The sequence below is a fragment of the Phaenicophaeus curvirostris genome, chromosome 9 (assembly GCF_032191515.1).
Source record: "Phaenicophaeus curvirostris isolate KB17595 chromosome 9, BPBGC_Pcur_1.0, whole genome shotgun sequence".
NCBI classification, from domain to species: domain Eukaryota; kingdom Metazoa; phylum Chordata; class Aves; order Cuculiformes; family Cuculidae; genus Phaenicophaeus; species Phaenicophaeus curvirostris.
Window position 1 is genome coordinate 7031854 of NC_091400.1, and position 20647 is coordinate 7052500.

The 20647-nt window shown below is 35.7% G+C and overlaps 1 protein-coding gene across 4 annotated transcripts in view; it reads left to right on the forward strand.

The window, feature by feature from the left end:
- Nucleotides 1-20647, forward strand: part of VTI1A (vesicle transport through interaction with t-SNAREs 1A) — a 272765-nt gene that overhangs the window by 39589 nt on the left and 212529 nt on the right. For 2 of the 4 annotated variants that reach the window (XM_069863298.1, XM_069863296.1), the window contains exons 4-5: nucleotides 11466-11543; nucleotides 17759-17779. In XM_069863298.1, coding sequence (XP_069719399.1) covers nucleotides 11466-11543; nucleotides 17759-17779 — 99 coding nt within the window. The remainder of the gene's footprint in view (nucleotides 1-11465; nucleotides 11544-17758; nucleotides 17780-20647) is intronic. The other 2 variants (XM_069863299.1, XM_069863297.1) reach the window with 1 other exon arrangement.

A 20647-nucleotide genomic window follows, 5' to 3' on the forward strand; every position in this document is an offset into this window, starting at 1 on the left:
TTGCTAGTATTACTTGTTTACTAAGAATATAGGAAACTAAATTTTGCCAGGAGGTGACTTTGTGGTAGGTAAATATTCCAGTACACTCTTACCATCAGTGTAATTATTGCTGGTTGGTTTTTTGTATAATTTTGTCTCTATTCAAGTTCAATTTTGCATTATTTCATGTTGGGTTTTTTGCGTCATAATTTTTAAAGTAAGAAATTAGAGTCGTGAAGGCAAGACTGCAGCTTCTTTTATTCGTCAGGGAAGGAGATGGAATGTAAGTGAACAAGCTGAGTTTTTTTAACAGGGTTTTAAAACAAAAGAAATCCCTGATATAAACCCAAAAGGATATTGAAAACAGCAGAGGAAAAAAGGAAACAGGAAAAATTATTTAGAAAAATTTCATTCCAATTAGCTTGTAGATGAAAGTTTCTTTTTTAAGTGCTATAATCCATAAAAGAAAAATAACTCCTAGTTCAAATGCGGAGGTCTGTGTAGCATACTACCAAGTTTCAGAGGGAAAGTGTTTTCAAGGTCTTTTCATGAATGGCGTGTTATGGAATGGGGTCACTCGAAAAGGAATAATTACAGTGTGATCAGAAGATTTCTTTGAAAAGATGGTGCTAGACCTTCTGTGTGGTTTGTGGAAGAACAGAAATCAGTTTTGCTCCTAGGGTGGGCTAACAAAATGTATTGTGTTTTTGCAGCTACTTCTATCTTTGCCCCAAAAGATGCATGCATCACCTCGGCAGTGCACTCAGCCTCTGCAAGGTCATTGCCTAGAAACCAGATCTTGGAGTTGTTAAAAGTACAGCATACTGCTGCACCGTTTGACCAATTGCAAAAGTTTCATTTGAACTCTAATGAGTCTTTGCTCGTCTCCTGGCTTGGCACTACCAGTTGTTAAATAATTAATTTCTCTTTGATAGTACCTCTTTATATGCTTTTATAGACTTATTTGTATTATGTTATGTTGTATTTTATTTGTACTCAGCCTCTTCTCTTTATTTCAGAGCATGGAGTTACTAGAAAGAATTAATTTGAGGAATACTTTTTCACCCTTTGTATAGCATTCAGTCTGAGGATCTGTGATCTATAGTAATTCTTATTCCTTTGGAATATAGTAATTTGTTCCTGTCAGCACAGGGGCTGGTTTGTTGTTTTATATTGCTGACTTTTGTTTTTGTTGGCGTGCTCTCTGGTACAAATTGAACATCTGACAAAAATGTATTTGTGTGACACTTCAGTTGAGATAGGTGCTCTGTGTTGCCTAACGGTACGATTTGGGGTCTCCAAGATAAAAGTTGACTGAATGCCAAGATTTTAGTAGAGCTTGTTTGCGCAGATAACAGAGGTAATCCATGTTCCTCAGGTCTGCAAATCAAACAGACAAAGGGGAAATATGTATGCACACCATTCTCTTAGAGATACTGGACTGGTAGTTTCTTCTTAATAGCAGTGGGGACTACCTGACCCCTGAGAACAATGGAAAACTGACATCAGGTATGTTCCTATTTGAAATTAGCAGTTAGAAGAGTCTTAGAATGTTTCTTTCCTTTTAGTAGATAGTGACTCAATAAATTAGTCAGTGGTTTGTAGCTCTCTGGAAATTTCTACTTTTATGGAGTTTTATCTGTTTGGAACCAAATTCAGATCACAGAGGTCTTTTCTGAAATAGTGATCTTAGAATCATAGATCTTAGAATCATAGAATCTATGATTCTAAGATCAAGTCCAACCATCAGCCCAGCACCACCGTGCCTACTGAACCGTGTCTGAAAGTGCCACATCTACACACTTTTTGAACACCTCCAGGGATGGACACTCTGCCACTTCCCCAGGCAGCCAGTTCCAATGCTTCACCACTCTTTCAGTTAAGAAATTTTTCCTAATATCCAATCTAAACTTTCCCTGGTACAACTTGAGGCCATTTCCTCTCCTTCCATCACTTGTTACTTTGGAGAAGAGACCAGCACTCGCCTCGCTACAGCCTCCTTATTAGAGATCTGAAAGTTGATCCATGATATAGTGAAAAAGGAAATCCAGCCACTAGATCTTGACTGTTTTCCAGGCTGATAGATGTATCATCCTTAATGTCCACCTATGGAAATATTATAAATATTCTTTAGGAAAACACATGCTGGTTTCTAATGACCCTCTGCAATGATTATTCCAGGATAAAACAAGACACTGAAATATCCTCTTTTTGCAGAGGTTGTTAGTTTGAATTTCACGTTATTGATCTAGGAGTCCTACTGGCATAGTAAACACTTCCTGATAAAATAGTTTCTAAAGGTGCATTAATTGATTTTCATCCCCAGATAAAAATATTCCCCAAGTCAGCTGCATGCATTCCATTTTTGCTGCTAAACTGTGTAATCCCTTACGTTTTGCAGTTAATACTCAAGTATTACTTTTCTGATTTACTGCAGGACAAGTTTTCCCCTGGCTGACAGCCATCCAAGACATGAATTTTAGTCTTGAGTGCTTCTTGCTAGTTAAAATATGTTACTCCAAGAGCATCTCTATGGGCAACTTTTATGTACTTTGATTCTTGGAAATTTTCAGAATATCTTTGAGTATGCAGTCACTGTTGTTTTATATAAGGATATGTTAATACACAAATGTACTGATCAATTCCTTATGCATTTACTCATAGGTATCTCCTGAAAGATCCTAATTCTTGCTTATTTCTCTCATATCTGTAGGTATACTGACCTTTTTGTTCAAATTCTGTGATCATATATTTTTTTTATGTGCTGCAAAATCTAGGTAAATATTTAAAAGCATAGATGGTTCATCACACAGTGTGTTCATGACTAACTGGAACTGTATTTTACCTTTTTTTTTTTTTTTGATCTTTCAGGCTGGAATACACGTTACTGTTGAGTTCTTATCTTTTATTGAACCTTCTCCATCCCTTGTTTGTCATGCAGTCCTGTGCAGGACTTGAGAGGAGGAGGTTAGGATAGGACCCAAATATCTGGGCAGAGGAAGGGAACCAGTAGGGAATGAAATAAGTAGTGGGAAAGGGAACAAAATATGGTATTTCATCATACTTTGTCATAGAAAGAGGTGAGTGTGGTCACACTGGAGAAAGCATGTGATAAAATGTGGGAAGAAGGCATGAATTGTGAAAGGTATCAGACACGAATGACAGGAAAAGTGAAAGAGCAGCAGGTGCTGAGAGTTTAGTAGAATGGTTGCTGTCACTTATGGTATCTTTGTGGGACTCCATTGATATTTTGACCTAAATTGATTACATAAATTTGAGTGTCCCTGAATGCTCAGGAATTAAAAAATCCAGACATAATATAGACTTGGATTTTTTTTCCCTTCTGTTCCTTATATTCTTTCTGTGTTGGTTTTGCATGTCAGGTTCATGAATTGGAGTTGGAAATACTGTTTGCCGTATGCTATCAAACTTTGTTTTTGTGTGTATTAGATCATCTTTATTTGATGCTAACAGCTTTGTTATACCAGAAGTTTCTAAACTGTGCCATGCAAGAACAGCTGGTAGGGTGGAGGGACAGATGTTTGGTCAAATGGTACTGGGCCTTTCTTGCACTTCAAAGGAGCTGAGCAGAGATATGATATGACTATTGAGTATAGCTCTATTTTTCTAATCGGAGTAATTTGAATATTTGCCATGGTTTATTAAAGACTGGAAGAGCAAATGACCTGTATGAGCAGAAACTGGAAAGTGATTCATTAGATAATCTTTCTCTTACAGTGGAGTTTACCCTGTAAAGATGAGAACCTCTTGATTAAGTTTGTATTGCCAATACATGCCCCATGGAAGAGATATTACAACATTCTGTGATTGAAATTCATTACTTTAGGTATTTTAATTGCTGCAATCTTTTCTTTGGAGCTTCACTTCAGTTTTGTTCAGATGAAAAGTGTGATAAATTTGAATTTAATCTTTGCCTTAATATTGAGATCTGAACATCTTTCTTGTGCATGAATGCTTGTTCACTTGCTATTTAAATAAAAGAAGCATTACGTAAGCAGTGACCATCAAAGTTTATTAAGTATGAAGATCTTAAGTGTACCTTAAACTCCCTGAACTGCTGATCATCAGAAACGGGCAGCATCTACTGATATGAGAATCATTCCATCCCTATTCTGTTCCTTAAGATATCTTCTTATTATCCATTAATGGCCACTATAGGAGGCAGTACAAGTTCTGGACTAATTGAAACTTTGACTGATATGGCAGTCTTTATGCAGTCTTATATAAAGTGAGGTTTTCCTTAAGGTTCACGCTATGTTGTCTTGACAGTGAAAATCTAGGCAGCTATAAACAAGATCAATAGAAATGTGTAAGCGTTGTTGGTGACAACATAGGAACAGGGACAAAACAGAAATACTCAGTGAATTTTATGAGTTTGGACATCAATATTTACTGGGAATTGAGCTATTGCCAGTATCAGTGTTTCTCATTATTCTTTTTGTTGTATGTTGGTCCACTTAGAGGCAGGATTTCTGATTATGCTACAGGTAAGGTGAAAAATAACAAATTAGCTGAAACCTGTCTATCAGAAAGACACTTTATATGCCAAATAGTTTTTGTATACCAATATTCTGTTTAAATGTACTGCCTTTCTGTTACACTGTGTTTCAAGGCTTAAGTTCTGAAGAAACAAACCAAGTAGGAGAGGGGTCAGCGTGGGTATTTTTTTATAGACATATGTGCATTATAGTAATAATTATTTTTCATCTGCTTTATGTACTTTAGGAAATGATTATTTATAAGTATTTTCACTGAATGGGAGAGGTTGGAGAAGTAAAATGCAGAGGCAGTATCAAAAGGAGGAGGACTTTGGTTAGATAAATTATGGGTAGTGGATTAGTTATTGACTTTTATCTCAGGTAGGGTAAAGCAAGAGCTGCTAATCATCAGCTTGTGATAAAACCAGAAAATGCTATGTCTGAACATTGGGCTTGTATTTTATCATATTAGCTATTGATTTAACACAGCATGAAACAACAGGTTCTGTCCCGGTAGAGCCTGGTGGGGAGCAAGTGAAGATACAGATTTACCCCTCCTTCCATCTGCTGCAAACTTCAAAGCCCACTTGTGACCACTTAACTACTAAAATTACTGAACTCAGATAATTTTTCTCATTTTCAGACAAGGCAATGTGTTTGCTTGTAAGTACACGTGATCTAGAAGAAAGGAGAGGATTCCCAGCTATATTGTGTCAGAGCAAGAATAATAAATTCAGGAAGCATGGACAGTAACATCCAAAAATCAGTTTTGACTAGACTGTCTTATACATAAAGTATTTTTCAAATACTTGCATTGAAATTCACAGGCTGAGCAACTTATTGGTATATTTATATGCAAACCATCTTAATTACACCTTTTTTCTATGTAATTATTCTTTGCATCAAGCGTTATTTTATTTTATATGTAACGGTGAAGTCAGCTTATATTTCAATTTGCAGGAAGACTCAGGTACCCTTCATGTGTCAGCTGATGCCTGGCATATTTTTTTGAGATTATGGCAGAAAAGTGAAAAGGCAGACACTGTTGTGCAGAACAGCCCAGAGCTGAAAGCACCTTGGAGAAATGGAATTCTGGGGAAAGAATAAAGTAGTGTATATGTAGGGACCAAGATTTGGGAACAGGGTCTGGTAATTCAAACAAGCAAAAAGATGAGTACTTGTAATTAAAAGTAAAAAAAAAAGATGTATACACTGCAGGCTAACAGGAGTTATTGTTATGTTTGGAGAGTGCTATCCAAGCCTAAACAAAGCTTATCTGAAGTTTCCCATGCTTAGATTTGTAACTCCTGTGCTTTATTATATTACTTTTATGTAGATGTGGTCTTGTTAAATTGGAAGTGATGGTAGTGAGTTTTCAAGCATCCTCTAAAAACTAGAAGAGAGGTCTTCTCTTTTGTAGGTTAAGTTTAAAAGGCAGAGCTCAAGTAAATGTAAGCTGTTTTCCTAAATGTAAATGTCTTTTGCACAATAGAAATCATCTCTTATTCCTAAATTTCACAGAAACAATGAGTTACAGTTCTCTCTCAGGTCATCTGTTTTTTTCCCTACCTACAGCAGGTGCAGTCTTGCGGGTTGTTGGTGACATACACGGTCCACTGGTCACGTGTTTGAGATGGAAGTGGTTTTATGGGCAGAAGCTGCGTTTTCCACAACTAACATAATACAATGTGTTGTATCCTCCTGGGGGCTGGCTTGACCTTCCTCTCTGCCCTCACCCTATAATGAAACTAAAAGTGTGTTTGATGATGATTATTGAAAAGCAGATTTATAGACTTGTGACTTCTACTTAAAATGGGCGATAGCATCTCTGCATTCATTTCACATTAGCACATGAAGTTTGATTTCTCTCTGCTGTGGTAGGAAACCAATGACTTTTGGTGGAGTGGCAGAAGACAGGGTTTCAGTTGGGCATTTGTCTTTCAGAGTTGCCTGCAATCTTCCTGTGTGCGTGCAGGAAGGGCGGGCAAGAACAGGAGTGGCTTAGACACTGACTTTCACCAGCCAACACTTACTGTTGATTTGATTCTTTTAATGGGTTTTATAGTATTTGTAGAAGAATTTTTATTTCCTTTTGGATAGAAATGTATCAGCTTTGGGATTTCTTTTATTTTCATAAGGAAAGGCTTGGAAGTCCAGCACTGCATCGGGTTGTATATTAGCACTATGTAATCATTTTCCTGCTTCTTACACACAATCAATAAAAACTAAGCTATATAGGAACAGGAAAACTCCTTTCAAATAGCAGTCTGAAGTGTTGAGTCTATTGTTCCTGGATCACCTTTACAAAGAAATGCAGAAGTTTTGAAAACTGAAGTTTGAACACACTTTCTTAAGCGATTTCAGTTATTTTATTTCCTGAAGAAGTGATGTCGTGTTGCTTTTTAAGTACAAGCTCTGATATTGTTAAGTAGGATCACTTATTTTTCTTCTAAGTTAAACCACTTCAGTATCTATTCAGAAATGCAGAGATGAAGTGTACATTCTGCAGTATTTAGCAGTCCATTTGGGGATCAAGTCACCTTTTTCACTTTGCTTTTAGCAAGAGCATTGGCAAAACTAACTGTGTCGAAGAACACAAAATAAAATCTTATTTATTCCTACAAATTTTTTCTGGTTGTGCTAATCTCGGGTATTTATTTACATGTAGAGCAGGGTCAAACTCTGAAACAGATGCCTGAAGATTTTTTTAAAACATTTTAAACCATACTGGGAAACTAATGAATTTTGTGTGAAAGCAGATGTTTGTGGATAAATAAACTTGTTGTTTGTTTACATATAGTTCACCAGAAAAAAAAATAAATCTGTTTAGTCTGTTCTTAAAACATTGAGCCTGGAAAATGGAGAAGTTAGACCAAAAGGATTTACTTGGACAGTTTGTCTGAAATGCATCTAGGTTTGCTTGCTTAGCGTTTAGGAGCAGGAAAGCTATTCTTGAGTTCAGATATAAAAATGTGCGGTACTTCATATCAATTATTTGGCTGATTGCTGAATGCGCATTGGAGTGAGGGGGCATTGGTTAGTTCTGGCCTTCACTAATGGGAACATTTCAGAATATGGATGAGTAATTAAAGTATAGAATGCGGAAAATTAGGCCAAAATTGAATAGAAATGAATAAGTATGCATTCTGTTGTGCAGATGTTGGAAGCAGATTATTTTGGATACCTCTTTCTATCTACATCTTATTTGGTTACCGTGTAAAAATCAGTCATACACCACGTGGATTGTTTTCCCATTGCCTTTTCTGTTTTTATGTTGTGATGTATCTATAGGTAGTAATTTAGCAAAATATCCTGTCTGCCAGGTGTGGGAACTAGCTGATTGTATTGTAATACCAGATCATTACTTAATTCATATGCAACCTAGCCCAGCACATGGAAAGCATTATAAATCTATTTACAGTGTGGCTGGCCTGATGATAACATTGTATTAAATTCCCAGGTGAGGCAATTTAAGCAATTGCTTTGCCATGTGTAGGCCATGGAAATTAACTTCTCATATGCTTTAGTAATGGACGAACTTCATTGTTATGCTCAGATTAGTAGTATAGCAGTATTCTTACAGTCTGGTTACATGTACCCTACTTCACATGTAGAATCATACAGGGGGGGTGGTACTGCAGATCACAGATCTTAATTAGTTTAAGCTGAGTTAATTCATTTCAATTCTAATTTAGCTGTGCTTGCCCATGAACACATTCAGTTCTATAGGGAAATGTTAAGGCTTGGGTCAAGTAGACAGATTGTTTAAAGCCAAATTGCCAGACAGAACTGAGCAAGTGTATCTGTTTGAACAGGGCTTTAAGAAAATCACCCAATCAGTATGCAAAAATCCTGTTCATAAACCAAGAGAGATCTGCCTGGAATCAGAAATTCTTCCTTGTCACAAGGTCTGGGTACTGTAGTACATTTAAAACAGCCTCTGAAACTTTCTCTGTCTTGAAGTTCTTGTAGAAAGTAGCTTAACCCTTTTGTGTTGTTGTGTTCATGAGCAAACTATATTTGAATGCAAACACATACACTTGAGTTGAAAACACATGTTTGCTTAAACTTTTTGTCTATGTATATATAAAAAAACCCAAAATACAAGGAAAACTTCTATATATGATAGACCTTTACAGATAAAAAAATTTGCACAGAAGCTCTTAAACCTATATTGAGCTGCCCAGAAATGCCTTGGATTACAAGCTCTGTAAAGCTTCTGTCTTTTCTAGAAACACACATATAAAGTACCAGTAGACAGTGGTAACTGACAACTAAGACTAAAAATGTTGACAATTTCTTGATTTGCCTGGTTAGCTTATGTATAGAAGTCATTAACTATTTATAAAATGCATTATGAATTGGGTTCCTTCAAACTGTAGCAGCGTGTGTGACATTTCCAGCTCAAACTATCATTCTTGCATTTGGCTAATGTACATATTTATAAACAGCTAATAGTTATGAAAGAAAAAAATCTGAATACTATTTAATTGTTGAGTTCAGATGAACTCAACTTATTTTGAAGGCCACATTTGAAATTGTTAGCCAATATTACTTTAATAAAAATAAGAATACTAATTCAAGATATTGATATTTTGGACAAATCCTGCAAGAACAAATGAACACTTTAGTTCAAAGGCCTTTCCTTTTATATTATTGATTCATTCGGTAGTGAAACTGTGATCAAAAGTAGTATCAAATTATTTATTGATTATGGCAAAGAGTTACACCTAATTGTAGTCAAAGGGTTATTTCTTTTAATATAATTGCTGATTATCAGATCATGACAGATTATTGCAATAAAAGAACAATGGTACAAATATATTTATTAAGTTCAGTGATGATGATATAAAGGATTGGTATGGGAGTCTAAAAATTGTATTGCTATTAAGATTTATTTCTTTCCCATGAATAACATTCTTTTTCCTTTCTTTCATGCACTCTCTTATGAATGAGAATATCAACCAGTTAAATCTTTCAAATAAATTATGTGTAACCAAGGACTATCTCAGTCTCTACATATAATTAGGCAACTTGTTCACTGGAGAACAAGCTCATGATGCATCATGCTCATCGTCTGAGTCTAATAATGATAAATACATTCACCATAAAAAGAATCAATGGGACTGAGTAATTTTGCAAAATTGGGAGAGACTGTGCAGTTGAACTACTAGACCTTGAATGAGAAGATTGAATCTTAATCAGAAAAGAAGATTAGATATTTATTGGTATATATTTGTAATTTCCTACCTTGTTTGATGTGTATCAAATAAAAATAGGAAAATAATATAATTGAGCAATCTATGCCAATTTGTTGGCTTTTTGGTGAAAAAAGAGGAAAACAAAACCTATCTCCATATGATATTCTTGCATACTGTGGAGTGTTTTAGTCCCCCATAGTGATGAAATGAATAATTTAAACAGGCAGCTCTGATACCACAGCCTGTTTAAAGGTTCTCATTTCCTTTAATGCTGTAGACTACTTTAGCTTGGTTAGTATGAAACTGTGACAGCTGAGATCTCCAAAAGATTTGGCACAATTCAGCTCTGATAGTAGGTCCATGGTATGCTTTGTCCTTGCTACGTACATCTGTAGCTTTGGTCTGTAATCTAGGTCTGAACATGAGCAACTGAATCACAAATTACTAATAACGGGGGAACAACACAGGATAAAAAGCTAAAACGTGTTGATCTGAGATGACCAAGGCTTATTCCAGTGCTACTTTCCTAGCATAAGCAGTGGTCCACTTTCAAACTTCAGTCACAGAAGTAATGAATTTCCCAGAGCTCAGTATAATTTCTAGTGGGTTGTTTCCTGCGCCCTAATCCCAGGCACGTTTTTTTTTTTTTTTTTTGACATGTTTGTCCAATTAGGGTAGGTTTGAGGAGGGACTTGGTTTTGGTGAGTTCCTACTGGTAGTGACTGCCACGGCAGAGGGTGAGGGAAACTCCCATCAATAAAGGAAAGCCCTACAGCTCAGTTCTTGCTACTCTTGGGTTTCTTCTTCAGATGAGGTGTAAAATTCGTCATAACTGCACTCAGATATTAAAAGATTTTAGGCAATATGTAAAACATCCTTTCTTTCTTTCAATGGTGAATGTAGGAGTATTAACCGACTAGGGCCTGTTGTTTAGCTAACAGAGAAATTGAAAGCTGGGCTGATGTTCTCTTTCTGGACTTCCCTGTTGTTCCATTTAATGTTGTGCTACCTTGGTAATCTTCAGACATTTGCTTTCTGTTACTCAGCGCTTGATCTCACTTAGAATCAATGTGATGATCAGTTCATGGGCAAATCTAGTCCTCGTAAGCTGTGAAAAATGACTGTCTGTCATAAAGACTGAATGAATGGCTGTCCTAGTTTTGTGGCATTTTCATAAACTGTAAACCAATGTTTGCTTGTACTGCTGTTTCCTCTGCTTTCTTTTGCCCTTTGATCTCTAGTCCTTCCCCCGTAGGCCTTCATAGCCTCAGCATCATAGAAAATGCTTGTTAATTTTCTACATCATTCAGTTCAACCAGTTTTGTCAAATGTATGTTGTTCAGGTTTTTTGCTTTTTTAATATAGGAAAAGCTCAGCCTTCTTCCACGGTGGTGTTACTCTGGGTTTTGCGTCCAGCTGGCAAGTGTTCTTCAGAAAAATACACGTGTATTTCTGCAATGCTTCTGATATTAGCATGTGTTACTTGTCAAGGTTACCTGATTATCAGAAGTGGGATCACATGTTACATATCTTGAGCTTCACTGAAGCTGCTTTCATTGCTGAAATGTTGAGGATGTGACTGGCTTAGAAGTGCTAAGGTTTTGCCATGCAGATTTGTCAAAATACAGTGGTTGAAGAACTTTGTAATAACTTTTACTTGCAGATTTTTATTTTTTTTTATCAAATAGGTATCCATTAGGGGGCTCTCGAGGTTTAAGATGATCAGCCTTGATACCAATGGCTTCGGAGCTTTACTTCCTAACCCTTTTTTCTTTTTGTTTTACAGAAAAGGTCACGGATCGCCTACAGTGATGAGGTGCGGAATGAGCTCCTAGGGGATGACGGGAATTCCTCAGAGAACCAGGTAGGATGCTAATCAAGAAGCCCTAGTGGGTGGCTGGAGGGTGAAGGAGGTCACTGGCACACTGGGCTTCTCAAGCTGCTCCTTAACAGCATTAGCAACAACTCATGTGGAAGTGATACTGTTTAATGCAAAGCTGGGGTCTTAATCAACTTCAAAATGTTTCTTGGAGATCTTACATTTAACCCTTTAACTTGTGATCACTGTCTGCTATCTTAAAAAAAAAATCTTTTCTTCTCTTTTCTTTATTATTTAGTACTTAAGAAATAACTTGAAACGCGCTGTTTGCCGACAAAGCCAAGGTCTTCACCTCAAACACATGTAAAAGGAATAAAAAAAGTACATAATGCAGCTTTGATAATAATGCAGTATAATTAAATCAACACTGGCAGGCAAAACAAATGAAAGTGCTTTCTCAGAATTAGGTAGTACCCCACTCAGTTTCCTTGTGTGATTCCTTCCCTAAACAGATTTTTCTCTCCTTGTACCAAAACCAAAAGTTGTACTAATAAAAGCATGACTTCATAATGCGTGTTGTACTAGAATGCAGAGTGCTATCCATCTCTTAATGAAGGAAAGCTTGTTAATCCTGAGGCTTTTTTTAAATCTCATACCCGTGTTGTTGTTCTGGACACTACAGTGAAGATCCTACAAGACTACTGGAAATTATAAAAGCAACGTTATATTCAGGGGACTTTGACGCACCTGTTAATATTTCTTTTGGTGCTGAAATTTGTTTGACAAGCTCTGTCTGAAAGCAGAATGTTTCTTTTCTGTTTTAAAATCATGTCAGCTGTAATGAAAATTATGCATTTTGAGTTAGAAGTTAGTTGAAAGTTTTCTTAAATATCAGATTTACTCTTCTGACCAGATAGAATTTAAATTATTTTGGCAGTGAATGTGAAACTTGTTTAAATTTTTACATGATAAATGCAATATTAAATGAGGAAACAGATCAGAACCATGTTCTGAAATTTTTAGTATCTTCTACCCTCAATATAAGCTCAGTTCCACTAAGGATAGAAAAAAAGAAAGAATTGGAGACTTATCCCAGTACAATGAATTTTACAGCATGGAACCCATTAGCCTTAAGCTTATACAGTATTTCAAACGTGCTGTTTAAGTTTTAAACCCTGTAATAGATTTTAATACATACATTAATGAAATTATGCACAGGTTACAATGTATCTGTAGACATAAGACTACAGTGAATAGCGGGTCTAATATTCATGTGAATTCATGAAGAATTTAAGAGATTAATCTTCATGTTTATATATTATATCAAAGGGCGATTCCAAAATTTGATTAAAATAAAGATTAGTTGTTATACCTAAATAATTAATTTATGGAAAGGATGATTTTAGGGGGAAAAGTTTCACAGTCTGTGTATCATAATCATAAACTCAATCCTGTGAAAGTGTTAAGATTCTGATTTTATTTCTTTTAAGATGCTGCTATTTTTACATTTCAAGAAAAAATTCTGTGAATTCAGACATAAAAGGGCAATTGTGATAAGAAGCTTTACTTATAACAGAATATCTTATGTGTAGGGATGAGATAAAATATTTTATTTTCACTTTTTAAGGAATGGTTAAATAACTGGTTCCTATGCACTTTTTGTGAGTTATGATCTTTTTTTTCTAAACTTGATGGAAGAAACATGGTCTCATCTCAAGGAACCAAATGATACCTTCAACCATTTGTCAACATGAGGTTCTTCTTCCAAATGACCACTTTTTAAATGGAAGAAAATTTTGGATGGTAAAGGAATTTTATGTAGTCCTTTAGGTAATCCAAATCCTTTTCTATAACCCAACTTGAAATTCTTACCCCCATACAGTTAAAAGTTCTGAATTGCTTTCCTTCCTTGAAAAATGTTATGCAGTATCACCTTAAAGGATTCACCCAACTTCATTTAAAAATTTTAAAGCCAGTATTTTTACAAAATATGATTTATTGTGTTGTTCCAATAATCAATCTCGCAACCTCTTTTTCTTAGGAAATTTCTTTATTTATATGTTTACTTATATGAATGTAGTTGAGGGTACTAGCAGTTAGGGCATAAACTTCAGTATGATGTTTAGCTTATCAGAGTATACAGTATCCAAAGCAAGTGTAAGCTTTAGGTACTTGCTGTGTACTGGGCATGTTATGTCAATGTATTTAACTCAGTAATCATAGGTCTAATACACTTCTACTTATCTACATTATTATATCAATGGAAAACTTGGACTAGATGATGAAGGGATGCTGGGTTTGTATTATGTTAAATTAGTTAAACTGAAAAATGATGGGATTGTTTTCCCCATTTCAGTCACCCAGCAGTGAAAGGGGAGAAGAGAGATTTCTCTTCTGACAGAGAAGCCATTGAAAAAAGTTGGCAGCTTAGAATTGCTCCTATACCAATATACAAATATTGTTAAAATCTGCCAATAGAAATGCTGAATATCTGCTTTGGCTGAGGTGCCCAAGGGGAACGAGAGATGTGGGCTTGCATGTTTTAGGTATGGGGTTTTGTCATCATGATAAGCGTTTGCATTGTTGGAGAGAGAAAACAAAAGGAACTTGATAAACACTGGCTAGTATGACCATATTATCTTGAAATAAATGGGGCTCTGGAAGTATAAAAAAACCTGGATCTTTTCTTTATTCAACTTCTGTTTTTTCAGTTGAGTTTCAAAGGTACAGTTACAGCAAACCACAGCCAAGTTATAAGCTGTAATGAACAGGGCCATAGGTATGTTTCCAATTGTTCTACCAAGACGACAGATTGAAGTGCAAGACTGGAGAATTAGCAAATGATAATATATCTTTCATATTCTTAATTTTTCCACATCTCTCATAAGTACCAATCGTCACATGAAGATGACAACAACTTAGAATACAGTTGCCTTCTAATGATTGTACCAAGATTTAACTGAATTTGCTAGATAAAGCATATAGAAACTTCTTGTAAGAAATTGTAAGAATTATACAGTTCTGTTGTTCAAAGTTTCTTTTGAAATAAATGCATCTTTTTAATGAGATATGTGGTGATACAGTGCTCTTAATGCATTTAGGATCTAGTAAAATCATTGCTTAGTATACATTAATTTCGTCTTAATTTGGATCGGATGAATGTAGTTGGATGAGGCACATAGAGATTGAGTATCAGGAGATGTTCCATCTCGCATCAATAAAACCGAACTCACAACCCTAACCCCAAATACCTGCTGTGTGCATTGGGTTGTTATTTATTTTCCAAGAGTGGTCTGAAATGGGCTCTGTTACTTTCAAGTCTTATTTGTGATTCTGTTTATCAAATCTCTTGGAAGTTTGGAGTTATTCAATGCAATGATACACTACTTAAAGTTGTGGCATCACTTCAGTAATCATAGAACTGTTTTATGTGGTGATTTGTATGTTTTTAAGAAAAATATATGGGTTAAATCAGAAATCCTTCTCTACCAAAATAGTGTCAGGTATGGTACTGCCAACTTTCTTGAAATATAGCAGTATTCCTTTCTCTTTCACAACTGCGTTCATCAATAAGTTTAAATACATTCACATTAGGTTAAACTGTGTGTCTATATACCCATGCACCGTCTATGTGATTTGTGGTGAAGAAATATTCTGCAGCTACTTAATTTCTGACTACAAAGTTGTGATAATATTAGATTTGGGCTTGCTGTGCATAAAGTGTGTCAAACTTCAGCTACAGACCAGGGGGTGAAGTTGGTCAATTTAATTCCCCAAGATCTAAAGAAGGTCGGTATCATTTCATATAGCCCTGGCAGAGCAGATCATTACCAGACACAAATCTGTTCGTTACATGCCGAGGGTTTATAGCAAAATAAATAGACTGTCATCATAAGTTCAGAAAATTGTGTGTTCGACCCACGATAATGTGTAAAGGGCGTTTAATAGAGTTCAGCATTTATTCGTTATCTATATGCGGACAGAGACGGCAGTAGCGTTATCAGCTTTTTAAAAAAAATTCGGTAGTTTTCTATATCACGTGACATGCCTCACAGACACATACATGCACACACACACACACACATGCACGCACACCCCATCTCGCTCCCTCGCTCTCTGCGGCGCAGTTTTGATTTTAGTCACAGCAGAAGGCTTAGCCACAAGAGATTCCACTGGTTCAAACCAGCGTAAACCAGATTTTTTTTTTTTTTTTAGCCTACAAAGGAACAGATTACCTCTTGTATCAAATTCTGGATTGCAGAAAAGAAAAAGAAAAATCTTTGTTTCAAAAATATGCTGATTATCATAACCTAAAATGGTGGCTGCACACGGCTTAATGCTGTTTACAGTTGAGCGGCGAGCATAATAAAAATAAGGTTTCAAAATAGAAAAGTAAAGGTAACACATTTTCATCAAGAGCATTGTTAAATGGGGGAAAAATACATCTTTTGTTAATTTGAATGAATATCTTTCGGCCAATGTTAAAAAAAAGAAACCCTCTCCCATTACTTAGCTTAGCTGCAAATCCCATGCAGAGCTTAAATTCAGCCATGCAGCACAAACAAGATAGAACATTTTTGTTTGGGACCTATTGAAAAAACAAATGTGCAGCATTTTAAAACTCTCATTGATTATAGCAGGGTGGCATGCCCAAACGGACTCTGTTGCGGGAGAGTAGTTTTAAACTTTGGCCCTTTAAGTATCATAGTCAACTGAAGAATGGTGGCCTCAGAAAGAAAAGATAGCTATGTGATCAAGTCCCAGATCGTCTCTTTCTAAAGAGCCTTAATGTTTGCCTTTTTGGGAAAAGAAGAAGGAGGGGGAGATCTGGAGAAAGAGACCCATTTATGATAGGCCAAGCACTTGAATTTAAGCGCCAGTTTGGCGGACAATGCAGTTTTCTTTATATGAAATTCTCACAAAGTTGCTTTAGCTACCTACTGAAGAGCTGTTCCAGGTTATGTCTGTGTAGTAGTAGCCCTCCTGATTACATCTAGTTAAGAGCCTCGTTGTCCATTTTCATAACGGGGTGAGGTGTATGTTCAGTTTTAGACGAGCCATATGAAACAATAGGGAATAATGGAGGTTCTTTTGTTTCCTTCATGCTGGCAAGACTTTCCTATTAGTAAACATTCTCAGCTTACACATGTGTTGAAAATTAGTGTTATGAAACTGTAGGTGAAGTATCAGCATAAACTGAGATAATGATGTAGCTGTTGTAATTTCGAATTCAGCTGGAATCGGTGAGAGAACTGTAATTTTTTTATAAAGAGCCACTCTTATACAGACATTTGGTGTGAGTAATTATACGTTTTGTTCCAGTACAAATAATTTATCTATCTCTCTGAGGGGAGAGCATAATATAGCATAGCTTGATAATCAGACTGAGGGTTTATTTAGTTTTATGGTAAACCTGCCAGTGCTATGTTATTAGTATTGTTAGATTGTGTTAATTTACAAGCATAAATTGGTAAATATTAATGTATATACTGTAAAAGTATATAAACACACAATATGTGTGTATATATACACACACTTTGTAGTAGTCTAGGATTAAGAACCTGGAATGGGTCTTTTCTGAGGGAAATATGTTTCCTGTTGTTCCCTATTCCTTTGTCAATTCTAAATATGCTGTGCAATAAATCATATTTCTGAGCCATTTAACTAAGCTGGTTTATTTTTTTTTAACTGGAAAAAAAATCCCTCTATGTGAGGTTCAATAATAAAATCAGATGATGTAGTTGCTTTTGAACTCAGGTATATAAAAATCGAAATTCTGGTTACATGCTATAAAGATGCAGTCATCTATTAATAAGTTAGATCTGCTAGTAAAATAAGAAATCAGTTGTCACAACTAAAATATACAGAAAACATTCTGAAAACTTGTATATACAAAACCACTTCAGCTGTACAATCTTCGAAGAGAGGAATAGTAAACTTGTTTTTTTTCTTTATATTATAGACTTCTATGAAGTCATTCCCCTTTATTTCATGATGGTGTCTTAGATGTGGTTTAAAAGAGAATTTCACACTATTCTCTTTGTTTAATGTGACAGTGTGAGAAAGTGATCTTTATTCGTTCAAAAAACTCTGCATGTAGTCTATGTTTAGGTTCTTTTAATGTGTTTGTCTGTGATTTTTAAATGCTAAACATGTAAACAGATAAATTGTCAATGTTAATTCTGTATCCTGTCACACAACTGATCTTTCTTTCCTGCCATTTCTTTCCTTTTTATCTTTTCTGTGCATTCATGTTGCAGTTGATAAAATTACGTGAAGAGGTGAGTACTTTCTTGCTTTTTGTTGTCTAGCTCTCCCTTTAAAGCTGAGTTTCTAAATCTGAAGTAGATCTTTTTGTTCATTGTTGCAGGGAAATCTACACAAAGCAAAAATATTGATTACATTGCTTTAAAATATTCACCGTTGTGCCTCTTTTTCCCTAATAATTGTATACTTACATAGGAATCTTTAGATCAAACCTTAGAAATTAACATTCTTTGATAGTAGAATTTTTTTAAAGGCACTAGAAAAAGCGGGGGGCGGGGGGGGAACTATTATTTGATCTCTGCTAGAATACCATGATCAAATCAGGTACAGTAATAATCATGTTTGCATCACAAAATCTTTGATAGGGTAAATACATTTATACACTGGTATTGAAAGTGAAAACATTACTTTGGTAAAAACTGTGCTGAAACACTGTAAAAAATACACAGAATTTCACAATGTTTTGAGTTTAGTGTGAGGTATTCAAGTAGCTCGTGTATTATATTGGATATTGTATACCCACTGAAAATATAGTACAGGTAGACCAACACACATCTCAATATTTATTGTTTATTTGTGAGTGCTGTAGATGTAAAACTCACTAGATATCAGTATTCCAGAACACCTTTCTTCCAGTTGTAAAATTACTCATAAATATTTAGAGAGAGAGACCTATTTTAATGGTCAGTTTTTCAAATGTTTCAGTATATTTTCTGAAATTAATCTCCTGTTACTTACTGCCTTAGCAAAGCAGGTATCTGAACTGCTTTTATTTTATTATTTCCTGATAGCCACCAAAAAGGTCTCAGTAAAGTTAAGATTAGTTATAAGTCAGATTTCCAAAGGGTTTCTTATGGAGAGTTTGAACTAGTGAAGTATTTGAATAAAAATATTTAAAAGTACGAGTATTTTAACATCACATATTTGTCTGGTATATTCTTTTTGAAACATGTGCCTAGACGCATCAGTAATGAATACTGAACTCTGCAGGAAAGGATTTATAAGTTTTAGAAATGGTGATGGCAAAGAATTGTAAAGTAACCAGATTAAGGACAATGACAGAGAATTCTTAAAAACAGTAAGATATTTCTGATAGAGGAATCCTTTTACTAGTTCCCTGAGTGCTTTATTTATCCCTCTTCTTGTGGAGCTGATATTAGAGTGCTAAAGCTATAGAGTAAAACAGTTAACAAAAAACCAAATTAAACAAAATAAACATGTAGCCACATGAAAACCCTCCCACCACTGCTGAGCTCCCCTCCCCAATAGTCCCAGTATTTAAACAGATGACAATATTGTCACCAGGGTTTGTGTAGCCTGATTGCTGAGATTTTTTCAGAAGAACAAGGTTCACTTGCTCATCCCTTTAACAGCACCTGCATCTCCGGTCCTGTCCTTTTACAAAAAGAATGTAGTAGGGTCATTTTTGCTTCCAAACATAGACTATATATAGTTTTATAAATATAAAGATTTCTAATTTGTAGATGTACTCTGAAAATTTAATCAGATATAAAGCACTAAGCTGCTACTTAACTGCTTTTCTTTTTGAAATGGCTATGAAGGCAAATAAGAAAATTCAGGATATTATTGCAAAGGGCTGCAACTTGGTAGCTATACTGAGCTCAGTCAGACTTTTTGGAGCTTAGAAATCCTCTTTGTTAACCACCTAAAAAATGTTGACTTTGTTTCTGGTAATTTTCTTTTTTGCATTTCCTTGCAAGCCTCAAGTTACTTCTTCTTCTGCATATTGTGAGAGCAGCAGCAAACAGAACTAAATAAAGGGATTTATTCTCTAGAGCCAAATCGTACAGCTAGACAGAGGAATAATTTACAAAACAATCGTTAGCATTCTGTTTTCTGCATGTAGGTACCCACTATGCGTTGGATAGGTTGTAGCTGCAATGGTGTTTTTATACCCATGCAAAATGCACATTAAAGTTTAAATGAAGGCTAGTACAGTAACTCAGGCATAATTCACAACTCGTCACATAGTGAAACATCAAGGCATCCCCAATTATAGTTCTCCTAAGGAGGTATGAACTGATCTTAAAAGACATTGTGATTTGCCATACTGTTTGTTAATAAAACCTGTGCTTCCTCTCATTACAGGGCTCTATTCTAGCACACTTGCCGTACACAGGCTTCCGTGGAGGCTGTGTCGCACTGTCTTTTGAGCTCCTGAGATCTCAGTTTGAATCCAGCCCACATGGAATGACTAAATCTCTAGTGATAGCATGCCACTTTGCAAAACTTCCTTATATAACTCGAGATGGAAGCTGTTTCTGAAGCTGTAAGATGCACTGAATCACCTTGCCACCCACCTCCCGGAGAACAGGGGATACTGTGGGAGAAAGAGTTTGGGGAGGGGTGAGAAGCAGTTGAAAGCATCAGCTGCCTCTGTAGGTCATCAATTTCATGACCAAAGCACAGGGTGACTCCAAAACCAAACAATGTAAATAATGCCACCCTTTATAATAAAAATTAGGTTTCATTATAGAATGGCTTGGGTGGAAAGGTTCTGAAATCAAATATGAAACAGCTCTGAGTTAATGTTAGCACTGAGTTCACAGGGCTTTAGTATTCTAATTGCTCGCAGTAAGACTGAACTGAACCGTGGGCTTGTAATTTACTTCTTTAGATTAAATATGGCTTATATAGAATATAAAAATATACAGTTAAAGGCTGTTTCTTTCTGTTGGGTAGTTCTTCCGTGTTGTAGTGTGAAATCTTATTATTCCCCCGCCTTAACATAGCAGGATACCCTGTTCATTCCCAGTATATCACTACAGAAATGTACCTCTGTATTTGTAAGGTTCTGCTCCTTGTACTCATTCCCAGCCTGTGTGTCCTTTTGTCTGGGTTTTTTTTAAGTATCTCCTGTC